General features: G+C 45.5%; 2 protein-coding genes across 12 annotated transcripts in view; one reads left to right on the top strand and one right to left on the bottom strand.

The window, feature by feature from the left end:
• The window catches only part of RALGAPA1 (Ral GTPase activating protein catalytic subunit alpha 1), a 129,522-nt gene extending 126,553 nt beyond the window's left edge, over positions 1-2,969 (bottom strand). For 3 of the 11 annotated variants that reach the window (XM_082213280.1, XM_082213284.1, XM_082213286.1), the window contains exon 1: positions 2,506-2,969. In XM_082213280.1, the coding sequence (XP_082069406.1) occupies positions 2,506-2,611 (106 nt within the window). In that variant the 5' untranslated portion in view covers positions 2,612-2,969. The remainder of the gene's footprint in view (positions 1-2,505) is intronic. The other 8 variants (XM_082213283.1, XM_082213285.1, XM_082213287.1 and 5 more) reach the window with 5 other exon arrangements.
• A 6,281-nt stretch (positions 2,970-9,250) lies between these two features.
• The window catches only part of BRMS1L (BRMS1 like transcriptional repressor), a 29,508-nt gene continuing 26,085 nt past the window's right edge, over positions 9,251-12,673 (top strand). Inside the window, exon 1 of the mRNA XM_082213779.1 lies at positions 9,251-9,571. Coding sequence (XP_082069905.1) covers positions 9,436-9,571 — 136 coding nt within the window. The 5' untranslated portion in view covers positions 9,251-9,435. The remainder of the gene's footprint in view (positions 9,572-12,673) is intronic.

Below are 12,673 nucleotides of genomic sequence, written 5' to 3'. Positions count from 1 at the left end.
GAAGACAGGTGAACTAATGTCAGCATACTGGAAGAAGTAAAGATCACTAGTGTCAAAGCAATGATTCTTTGACATCAACTTTATTGGACTGGTCATGTTGTTCAGATGCCTGATTATTGTCTTCCAAAGCAACTACTCTATTCCCAACTCAAGAATGGAAAGCAAAATACCAGTGGACAACAAAAGAGGTTTAAAGACGCTCTCAAGGCAAATCCTTAAAAATGTAACATAAACCTAATAACTGGGAAACACTGGCCTGCAAGTGCTCCAACTGGAAAACAGCCTTTACCAAAAGTGTCATGGACTTTGAAGAAGCACAAACTCAGGGCGAAAAGGAGAAACAAGTTAAGAGGAAGGCATGTTTGGCAAATCCTGACTGTGATGAACTCCTGCCCAGAAACCTATGTTCCCACTGTGGAAGGACATATGAATCCAGAATTGGCCTTCACAGTCACTTACGGACTCACTGTTAAGACCATGTTCATGGAAGACAATCTTACAGCTACAAGTGATCACCAAATAAGATGATGATTCTGGATTGTTTTATATGATGTTCTAATGTGTTGCAAACCACTTTGAGATTTTTTCTTATCTATATAAAGAGGTAAAGAAATGAAAATAAATACAGTGGTGCCTTGCAAGATGAAAAGAATCCGTTCTGTGATTCTCTTCGTCTAGCGGTTTTCTCGTCTTGCGAAGCAAGCCCATTGAAGGATTAGCGGATTAGCGCTATTAGCGGCTTTTAGCGGCTTATCTGCTTAGAAAAAGGGGGGGGGAGGGAAAAAAACCAGCAGGAACTCGCAAGACATTGTCGTCTTGCGAAGCAAGCCCATAGGAAATTCGTTTTGCGAAGCACCTCCAAAACGGAAAACTCTTTCGTCTAGAGAGTTTTCTGTCTTGCGAGGCATTCGTCTTGCGGGGCACCACTGTAATAATAAATGCATAAATTACAATACTGAATACTAGCAGGGTTCTCTCCAGTAGATACCCTAACACACACACACACACACACACACACGTGTGTGTGTGTATGTTTGTGTATCGCCAGCTGGTGATTCTGTTAATTGTAAGCTGATATACAGGTTTGCATATGAAAGCTTCAGGATACAATCCAACTCTCATTTAACTGGGAGTAAGCCCAATGGATAAAGTGTGACTTAGGTTTGAGTAAACATGCCTAGGACTGCAACTCTGATGAAGACTCAAGTAATTTGAAACATTTTTGATTCTGCATTTTATCATACACTTGTCATAAAGTACTCATCTTAAATAAGCTGACACCTGCAAAACCAACAGAATGAAAACTCATCATGAAAACATGTGGAATAATGCACTTCAATCAAGCATGAGTGAGTAACAAGTTTGTAGAAAAAAAGCAGGCAGATCCAATGCTATCAAACCCTTGGGCTTACACAGTCAAAACAAGTATCTGAGTTCCTGCCTCAGGGATTAGTTAATTAAGATTAGCTAATTTATGCTGCCCTTCCCACACAATACTAGAACTCTATAATATGCTATGTTTATTTTAATGAATGTCACCAACCAAAGACACCAATCTCAATACATATTTTCATCAAACTGGACCACAAATAGAAAAAAGTAATGAATCTCTGTATCAGAGCCCATCCAAATGTTCACTTCCTGAAACTTTTCATAGTCCTAGGCAGGTGCTGGAATGCACTAGTAGAAAAGCAAGAAGCTTCCTGGGGCAGATTTGCCCCAATACACTCTTGAGCTGAAGACAAGATCCCAAACTGCATAGATAGAACAATTTGTGTCCCTAATTTTCAGCTTTGTGTTCTCAGAGACTGCACAGCCTGAAGTAAGTACTACTCTGGGCAGTAAGCATAAGAAGACAAGAAACCCTACACCAGATTCCACAAAGTTAAGACATTCTAGACATGCCCAAACACAAACTCAAAGCACAGGGCTGACAACCATCCCAATCGCACCTATGAAAGCAGCATATTTATCCAGCAGTCAGCAACCCCCAAAACATTATCGCAACACAGGGTGCAAAGCAGGTTGCCTCATCTTAATATATGCAAGGCAAGTCAGGCATGGGTGTGTGTGTGTGTAAATAGCATGGGCGTGTGTAAAAACAGGCAGCTGGTGGATATTTTCATCACTCTCCAGGTATTCCTCTCCTGTCATTTCCCACAGTGCCATCAGTGTCCGGGTTGTCATGCCAACAAAAGAGTTGGGATGGAGCTTCTCCTCACCTCTCGCCAAAAACGCAGCTGCTGCTCCCCAACCTCAAAGCACCCCAGCACCGTCCAACCTCTCTTTCCCACCCACCTCTAGCAAAGATAAGGCAGGGAGGGGAGAGGAGGAGGAGAAAGCTCTCGGGACGGCCTCCCCCCTCGCTCGGGCACCAGCCCAGCCCAGCAAGGGCTTCTCCAACCCGGCCTCTTCCCTTGCAACCGAGGTGAACCCCCCGCCCCGCCCCCCTCCAGACCCTCAGCAGCTAGCAAGGCCTCGGGGCCCCCGCCTCCCCTTCCTCACCGATAACGACGCGCAAGTGCTTGAGGCGGGTGAGCGGGTCCTTGCGGGTGTCCAGCACCTTCTGCGTGGATTTCCGCACATCTCCGTGGGGCTTCTTGGAGAACATCCCGCCTGCGGGGCCCCCGGGGCGGGTAGCCGCGCTGTTGTCCTCGCCGACGCCCTCCTCGTACAGTCGACGCCGCCGGGACCCCCCGGCGAAACCTGAGGTGCGCTGCGGCCTCCGGATCCGCGCCCCCGGTCAGCGCAGCCTACATAGCAGGCGGCGGCGGCGCCCCGAGGCTCCGAAGGGGCGGGTGCGGCCGGCGCACTCGAAGCTCTCGGGCGCGCGGGGTTGGTGAAGGGAGGGTTGGTGGCGGCTGTGGCGAGGTAGGCAGGGCTGGCTTAGGGCTTCTCGCTCCGCAGCACCGCGTTACTCCTCCTCCTCCTCCTCTCTCCTCCCTTACTCTCCGAGCACTGCCCCCCCCCAACGTTTCACGACAGCCGTCAGGTGCGAATTCCAGGCTTCCCATGGCAACCGCCTTCGCTCTGACGTCATAGCCGGGGGACTCAAAGGGAAGGCGGTTCTTCCGGCGTCGCCTTCGTTTACGCGCTGGGGGAGCCTTGATCAGTGGGGTCTCGTGAGGGCAGAGGAGCAGAGTGGCGTGGTTTACTGGCGCTCGGACGTCGAGGCTGCGACCACCTGCAGCCGAGAGTCTTGTGGCACCCTGAAAGCTTGACGAACTTCCTATGGCGTGATCTGCAATACATTTGTTGGTCTTTTGGGTGCCGCCAAGCCCCTTTGCAGTTCTTACTACTACTCACGTGGGGGGAGAAGATTCATGGGAGTAAGCCACTTTGGGCTCATTAGAATTTACTCCCGAGTAAGCATGCTTAGTTAGATTTGTACTCTAAAGAAGCAAAGGGTGGTGCCTGTCCGGTGAGGAAATCAGTTTTGCTACTTTAGGTGTTCTGTACATTTCTTTTAGAAATAAAATTTCTGGCAGAAGCTAGAGCTATAAAATCTAGGGATTCAGAAATATAAAAATTCTTAAGCTAAAAAACTGAAAGGAAAAGTTTGGAACCCTCTTGGCTGTGATTGTTTTAAGAAGAGGCCGCAAATCTGCATGCAGTTTATCTGCTGAGTATAGTGGCCCTTCTATAGTTGGCTCTTATGGCTCAGTGCTTGAAATCATGTTCATTGTCAGGACTTGGAAGAACTTCTGCACTATGTTCATGCACTTTTAATTAATTTAAATTAAGTGTTTTATATGTCCATTCACTTTGAATTGGTATTTTATTCTGAAAGGGGCCATCCCTCTTTTCCACTTGCACATTTTCCTGTCACTGATACATTATAGGATTGTGCAAGAATGTAATTACCTATCCTAGAGGTCAGTCCCCACTATGAAAAAAACCCCTTGCCTTCAGCTATATATATCTGGCTGAGTTCACTTGCACAGCTAGCAAAACAGAAGGAAGGAAAAACAAACAATTTCAGTGTTTAATTTAAGCTCAGGTGTGCAAGTATCAATCCCTAGAATCACTCTCAGAGGTAAGGTCATTTGTCTCCCATTTCACACATTCAGTGTAGCATTCTGTCTGCAAGCTAAGTTGCAAAAGAAGTGCCATTCTCATACCACTGAAACATTTCTACACAGGAGCAGCCTGTCCTCTGGGAACTTGTCCCACATAATTTAGCTTCAGTGCTGCTATTCAGCAGTTTACATAGTCTCTTCAGGAGAACAAAGAAGGGCATTAAAGTAAGAAACTTGAAAATAGAAGGGGTATTTCCATCTTTCCTATCTGCTCCATTTTTGTCTCCTGACTCCCTGTAAAAGTGCACATACTGACCTGTCCCCAGTTGCCACACTCTGAATCTGTCATATGAAAGCCACTCCCATGCGCATAATTTATTGTAGATTAGTTTTTTCCACATTGCTTTGAGTACTTGTAGTGTGGGGTGGGGGTGGGGGTTTGAACATTTATACCAACCATTAGTACTCAAGGTGGATTGCAAACAATCTAAACACATCAAAACATATGAAAAGAATATAATATGCTTCATACTCTTCTTGTGGCATTGTCTCTAGGTATTTTTAGGGCACAGTAGGTAGAGATGTGAATCGGCAGTGGCGTCTGCAATACCAGAAGGTGCCATTGGAGTAGATCGTGAAATGAAGAAGAAGAGTTTGGATTTGATATCCTGCCTTTCACTCCCTTTAAGGAGTCTCAAAGCGGCTAACATTCTCCTTTCCCTTCCTCCCCCACAACAAACACTCTGTGAGGTGAGTGGGGCTGAGAGACTTCAAAGAAGTGTGACTAGCCCAAGGTCACCCAGCAGCTGCATGCGGAGGAGTGGAGACGCGAACCCGGTTCCCCAGATTACGAGACTACCGCTCTTAACCACTACACCACACTGGGTTAAAAAGAATAGTATCAAACAGTTGTGCCTACACCTGGACATCTTAACCTGTCCAGTGGCATCACACTTAACATTAACTACTCCTCCCTTGACCTAACAGTGTAGACTTAGTAGGCAAAACAAAAAACTACAGCCAGTGAAGTTTGGGTAGTGGTGGTAAAATCCTACTTGGCCAGATGTAGCCAGTTAAACTTGCACTACAATCAGGACAGGTGAATGGGTACTGGAGCAAACTTAAGGGACAAATACAGGGATACTCCCTGCACAAATTCAGGGAGAAAGCAGGGGTTCTCATCAGCTTTCATTGGATGCATGCAATGTGTGTGTCCATCCATTCACTTTTAGTTGCAAGGGGATAAGGAAACAGAATCATAGAATGAAATTAATTAGCAACTTTATATTTTTCAGGATTATGAATTATTGACTTACTATAAAAATAACACCTTCCCTTTCCTTGTAGTTATGCATTACCAAAAGTTAGAATGTCACATGCATTGCCTTGTTTTCATATAGACTTGGTGCACCAATAATAAAGGGTGTGTTTTGTATTCATATTAGCTTTAGTTTTTATCTTAGGTTATCCTGTGCTGCATTTGAGCTCCAACGAAAACAAACATTGTAATAAACTAGTTAGTCTCTAAAGCACCACTTCTTGTGGTTACAGATTAACATACCTGGAATTTAGATTAACAGGCACCAGATATGTACATTTGTTTTCTGGCCCGTACCTTTCCCTCTTTGTACGCGACCTCCTACCTGTTCTGTTCACCTTCACTGCTTTATACTCAGTTATCCTTTATTCTCAGTTACTATCTGTAGCGCTTTGCTTCATTTTGCCCCTAAATTACCTTTTCATATCAAATACTGCCTGAATGTTCTCTAAACACTCACTCCCCCACAATAGTATTTTTGAATGGGATAGAGAACTAATTTTCATATTGTCCTCATCAATACAAGAGATACTCATGTAGTGTGAATCTAAGTATATTTACTTGTAAGAAAGTCTTACTGTCTTCAGAGGTTTTTCTTTTATTCTTACTTAAATGTGCAGAGGATTACTGCTTCATTTTTCATTGTCTGCAAACCAACATAATTTGTACTCAAGTTTTAAAAATCTGTTTACCCCACAGCTATAGGTCATCATTGGGCTCCTTGGACAAATTTATTTTTCTATTCTTTCGTTGTTTTTCTGTGGGATGGACACTTATATGTTTCTGTACTTAATATTCAGGGAAAGCGAGACATTCTGTATTTGATGCTTAATCCTTACATACTTTGAACTCTGTTGGAATTTTGTGATAGGCTTTGTGCAGGTTCCCATACTTAGTGGTAAAAACAGAGAAAAATTAGTGTGCCTTTTGTCCGCTGCATACTGTTGCACAAATATCAAATTCAGTTTCTCTTACAACCACTTCTTCTTCCCTTTCCTGGTTAAACATCTCCAGCATTGTTGTAAAATATTATACATTATCATCATTAAAACTTTCTGTTGTATTTGTGGTTTTGTGCATATATCTACACAAATGCCAACTCTGGCAGTTGGGATCAATACTTAAATGCTGAAAGTGTTGTGAGGGTTCTGTCCTGAGCACTGCACTTTTTGTACATTAGCAAAAATATAAATTGTTTAATTTTTTAACCTTTAATTGTCCTCTCTGTTCACTTGTACTCTTTTATGGGTGTCAGAATTTTTTTTCCACGCAATGGGATTATACCTTACAGGCATTAAGAAGTTAAAAGAACCATAGAATTATAGAGTTGGAAGGGACCCCAAGGCCCCTGCAATGCGGGATTCTCAACTAGCTCATACATGACAGGTGGTCATCCAACCTCTGCTTAAAAACCTCCAATGAAGGAGAGTCCACAGCCTCCCAACGGAGTCTGTTCCACTGTCAAACAGCTTACTGTCAGATAGTTCTTCGTGATGTTTAGTTGGAATCTCCTTTCTATTGCTTCAGGTTCTAGCCTGGAGAAAACAAGCTTGCTCCATCCTCCATGTGGAAACCCTTGAGATATTTGAAAGTAGCTTTCATATATCCTCTCAGTCTCCCCTTTACCAGTCTAAACATACCCAGTTCCCTCCACCAGTCCTCACAAGGCTTGGTTTCCAGACCCTTTCTCATCTGTGCACACATTCCAGATTGTTTGCAGCATGTACTTTTAGATTAGCTTGCAATCAAATGATATGTTGAAATAGAAACAAGTAAAAAATGTTCAAGAAAGCATATCGCACAATAACTATTTCATCGTACATAAAGGCAGCTTTAAAGATTGAGACAAAAGACTATAATTAATATCTTACAGTTAAGTATTAAATTGTTTATTAACAAAAATATGTCACTAAAATTGGCTTTCTGGAGCATTTGAAGAGTCATTATTTGAAGAGTTTTCATTATTCTGATTAATTTGGAATCATTTACAACTTTGGCAATCTTGTCACTCACCCTTGATTCACTATCATATATAAATTAAATGGTACAGTTCAAGTGCAGACCCTACTGCCCGTTTTTGTGAAAAATATATTGTCTTGACCCTTGCTTCCTTTTGTTTAGCCAGTTTTCAATCTACAGGAGGACTCACCTTTTGCCTCTACTGTTTCAAGATGCCATTACACACTTAATGATTCTAACTTTCATTTCCCTTGCCACTATTTTGGGGATAGCTATAAAATAGGCTGGCCTGTCATGTGCTTGCTATTGCTCTCTGAGCTTCTGTGAACACATTAGCAGGGTGGGGACATGGTGGGGTTCCTTACTGTTCTACGACATCTGAGCCCAGAAACTCCTGGATGAGAAGGCACCACACAGTTGCTGCAGAACAAAATTAGGAGGAAGATAAATCCTTAAATTGTTGACTAGTGAAGGTTGGCTGAATCATGAATTGCTTTTCAGACATCGGCTCCTTCCCAAACACTGCTTTCACTCATTGCTATCACTCATTTGGCACAAAACTTTTTGTGGCAGGAGGTCCTCTTCCATTTGGACCCCATGGGAACTATGCTGGTCTCTGAAGCTAAGAACTGTTTCCAAACAAGGCTCTCTAGTGCGACCAAAAGGGTTTCTTCAAACAACAGACAACAAAATGGCAAATGAGATTAGGGTCACATTCATACCATACATTTAAAGAACGTTTTAAGAACATTGCTTCCCCCAGAGCATCTTGGGAACTGATAAGGGTTCTGAGAATTTTAGCTGTGATGGGTAAAGTTCGGTTCACAAGATACTTTGGGGGAAGCTATGTCTGTTAAACAGTGCTTTTCTTCTATTCTAGAAAAATGGAGCCTGTACTCACCATGAATTTGTTACAGGAAGTGTCACACTTTAAACCAGTGCTTTTTGCCTTTAAAAAAAAGGGTTGGTACTGCATACCCTTGAGTACCCCCAGAAAAAACACTGCTGTGAAAAGTGCTATAAAGGTGCTTTAAATGTATGATGTGAATGTGACCTCAGTGCAAGTAAATTTTTGGCATGATAGCCTAACTTCACATATAGCAATTGAACAGATGAAAATAGACCTGCAAATGTAGCGGACTGCTCAGCTGAAGCATCAAAGATTATGCAACAACAATGAAGGCAAACTCCATGTTTATTTCACAGTTCGTCTTCAGAGTGCATTGAAAATCAAGCACCTCATCTTGCAATGCCTTTATAAAAAAAATTCAGCACAGGAGTTCTCCCCAGCTCATTTTATCCTTGGAAGCAAAGTAGTTTAGACTGAGTTATAGGGCAGCGAAGTGGGGATTTGAAGCCATGTAACTCCGATCCCTAAACCAGGCTGGCTCTCGCTCTAAATGGGACCCTTAGTCCGATCCAGCAAAAGAACCTTTCTTACATTCTAAAAGAGTGCCATCCTGCGCAACAGCGGCGAGGACGCGGAGGCCCTCCAGATGTTGTTGGAACTCCAACTCCCATCAGCTCCAGCAAGCATGGCCAATGTCCAAGGATAGTGGGAGCTGTAGTCCGGGCAGCATCTGGGCGCCCACAAATTCCCCGCGCCTTTTGCTGCTGCTGCCGCCGTGTACGGCTTTACGGGTCTGACTCCTCAATAAACCCTTTCCTAAATCTTTCCACCATCTTCATCACCGGCTCTCAGAATTTCGAGGCTTTGTTGCGGCTCTTTTGGCAGGCCGCCTGCAACCCTGGGAAACATTTCCACTTCGGCGCGCCTTCCGCCGCCCACTGAGGGGCGGGAGGGCAGGCGGTTAGGTGGAGTGAAGCCTTCCTTCCGAGAGACTACATGTCCCGAGATCCTCCGCGCCGCAGCCAAGCTCCGCCACGCGCCGCTCCGGCTCCGCCGCCCGCCCCGCCGCCCTCCCGCGCGCCACGCCCGTCGGCGGGTTGTCGGCCAATGAGCGGCGGAGCGGAGCGTGAGGCTGTGCGGGGCTAAGGTGGATGGCGGGGTTTCTCTGAGGCGGAGCTTCGGCGCGTTGGGGAGGCAGGCGGGCGGGCGGCCGGCCAGGGAGGGCTGTTGTCCCCCGGTCCCTAGGAGCCAGCGACGCCGAGCGCCTGCGGGCTGGGCTGGGCGGCGCGATGCCGGTCCACTCGCGGGAGAAGAAGGAGAACAACCACGACGAGATGGAGGTGGACTACGGGGAGAACGAGGGCAGCAGCTCCGAGGAGGAGGAGTCCGAGAGCTCGTCCGTGTCCGAGGAGGGTGACAGCTCAGGTGAAGCCGGCGAGGCAGCGGGGCGCCCTCTCTCCTGCCCACTCGGGCTGGGCCGGGGGGTGGGAAAAGGAGGACTCAGACCCGCCCCCTTCCCCCGTCCGCTCCGCCCCCTTCCCCCGCCCGGTGCTTCCCCCATGCACCCCCTTGGCTGTGGGGCGGAGGGCAGGGCAGCTCGCCCTAGGCGTCGCCCGGGGTAACAATAGGCAGGCAAGATGCTTGCTTTCGTCCAGGGCTGCAAAACCCCGTGCATGCTGGCAGGGGAGTAGGGCCCGTGGAACTCAGTGGAGATCCTTTCCGAGCAGACCTGCGTAGCATCCCTCTTGCTTGCCCGCGCCTTCCGGAGGCAACCCCCCCCCCAAAAAAAAAACCCAGGGCTCCTGCACGCTACTGATGTTCAGCAGGGATTCCTGCCCCCCCCTTTCTGTAAACCAATAAAGTTGCAGGAGCCACCTGTCCTCTCTTGCATTTGGCAAGCCACTACACACCCACATCCACCCACACATACTTGTCCTCCCCCTCTTTCATGTTGCAACCCTGATAAAAAATAAAGATGCAGGCGTGGATGGATGAGTGAGGAGATGGCTCCAGAGTAGATTAAGACACATTAGCTTCCAAGAAGGAGGCTATTTATTGAAAGATAGATAGCTAGATAGAGGAGACGGATAAGACTGATCTGAGAAGGGGAAGGGAAGAGGCGTATGAGGCTAGGCAGAGGCAAGGAAATGACAGGACAAACATATATGGTCAGAATTGATTCAGAGTAATGGAAGGGAAAAACAGAATGGAGTGTCTGGGCTCAGGTGTGTGGGCAGACTGATGAAGAAAGTAGAGAAAAATCTTAATGCTACAGAAATGCAACACACAAAACTTGCACATGTTCTCCAACAACAGAAAAGATGTATGCATCTGCGAATAAGGCCAGCTCTTAACAAATAACGACTAAATGTTAGTGCTGGATATTGAACTACTCATCTGCAGAACCACTAACTTACGCAGTTTCAGTTTGGTGCATTCAGGCATCCTCTCCATTTATACAGTTTGATTCTATTTCTGCCTACTCAGAATTGGCTCCTTTTGAGTTTAAGGTCTTACTCCCAGGTCAGGGAAATCAAGATCATATTTTTACTGCTTCCTGTGTTACAACAGGCAAGCATACAGAGAAGAGCCAAACTCAAGCCAGACCTAGCTCAGATCTGCTGTACCTAATCTTTAAAGGGAAATGGCATGTATGTATATTCTCGCAGGCAGGTTTCCTACATTGTGCGTGTAGGACAGATTGGAGGAGAGGGGGAAACTGAAGTGAGAGCATTTCAACCTGTAGCTACTTGCACACTGAAATCTGGGAATATGGATTGTCTACACATGCACACACACAGTTCGGCATACAATGAGTTTCAGTGAAGAGGTACAGCTGGAGCTCTCTAACATCTGTAGAGTCATAGAGAACACAAGGGAATTCTATGAATAACTAAGGTCCCTGAGAAGGAAGCACAAAGTAGTTTGATCTGACTGGCTAGATTGAGATTGAATTGGGGGGGGGGACTTGGAGGGAATGGGAGAAGATAAAATACTTTACATTTTTGCAAACAGTATTTGGAGAGAAGCATGGGAAGGGAATGCTGCAAAAGAAGGCATAGAAAGTGAGAATGAAACTCTCTACAGCGCAGATACCAGGAATCTGAGTGCAAGACAGAGTTGCAATTATTTTAGCATGGCTCACAAAATTATGCCCCTCACAAGTCTTGGAGGAGAGATTTGCAAAGTCTCTCAAAAGCACTTGTTTCTCCTTTTCATTCTTGGCATAGCTGTTATAGTGCCATAAAAATCTCTTAAAAAGATAAAGGTAAAGGTACCCCTGCCCGTACGGGCCAGTCGTGTCCGACTCTGGGGTTGCGTGCTCATCTCACTTAAGAGGCCGGGAGCCAGCGCTGTCCGCAGACACTTCCGGGTCACGTGGCCAGCGTGACGAAGCTGCTCTGGCGAGCCAGCACCAGCGCAGCGCACGGAAACGCTGTTACCTTTCCGCTATAAAGCAGTACCTATTTATCTACTTGCACTTTGACATGCTTTCGAACTGCTAGGTGGGCAGGAGCTGGGACTGAACGACGGGAGCTCATCCCACCACGGGGATTCGAACTGCCGACCATGCGATCAGCAAGTCCTAGGCACTGAGGTTTTACCCACAGCGCCACCCGAGTCCCCCCAAAATCTCTTACCTACCCTCATTACTTTTCTTCTCTTCACTGAACTATACTAGTAGTGCATTTCCTCCATTTTATGTGCACATCCTCCTTCACTTATCCCAACATTACAAAAGCAACAGAGGAAGTAAGTTTCTTTTCCTTCATTTGAGGAGTGAATTGCTTGGCAGAGCAATTAAGCCAACCATTAAAATGGTGTTTGATGAACACTACCCTGGCAGAACTGGAGATCTGCCTAGGCATTTTCAGAGAGGCAGACGTTTTCATCAGTTGCAGCAAAACCAATAGTCTTGTAGCATCTTAAAAACAACAATAAATTTGTTAAGGCATAAGCTCTCATGGACCAGAGTCCACTTTATCAGATGCGTTCATTTTTATTTTCAATTTGCCAAACAGTTGTTTAGTTTCTGTGGCCAGACGCCTCTCTTGGATAAACTGCTCTTGAGCCAGTAGTGGCCATGTGCTAGTAGCTCTACTCTAGGCTCATGACCCATGGAACTCTGGCTGGAACCCAGAAAAAATATAATTTATTTTATTTATTTCACCAATTTATGTGCCACTTAATTAGAATTGTCTTGAAGTGGTGTACAAGTAAATCAACACAAAAAAGCTAAAGTTAAAGTCATAAAATGAGAGAGTTTGCGTGTGAACATGTAATATGCTTTATTACAAAGAGGACAGGCTTTTTTGCTCTTTTCTCTCACCAACCCCCTCCAATATATGGAGCATTAAAACACTAAACCTTGTGCTCGTCCGTCTTCTTTCAAATACTTTAAAAAAAACATTTAAGGGTAACATGCATTCTGTAAACCGGCTGATCTTGTGAGTTCAGTTTTGGTCAGGTTCGAAAACACAGTATTACGGTAAGAACCTCTAGGTATTTTTAAGGGAAAAACCTCTT

This window comes from Podarcis vaucheri (genome assembly GCF_965113315.1).
Source record: "Podarcis vaucheri genome assembly, chromosome: 1".
In the NCBI taxonomy this organism is placed as follows: Eukaryota; Metazoa; Chordata; class Lepidosauria; order Squamata; family Lacertidae; genus Podarcis; species Podarcis vaucheri.
Note: the sequence above shows the minus strand (reverse complement) of the source record. Positions and strands in the feature narration are given on the sequence as shown.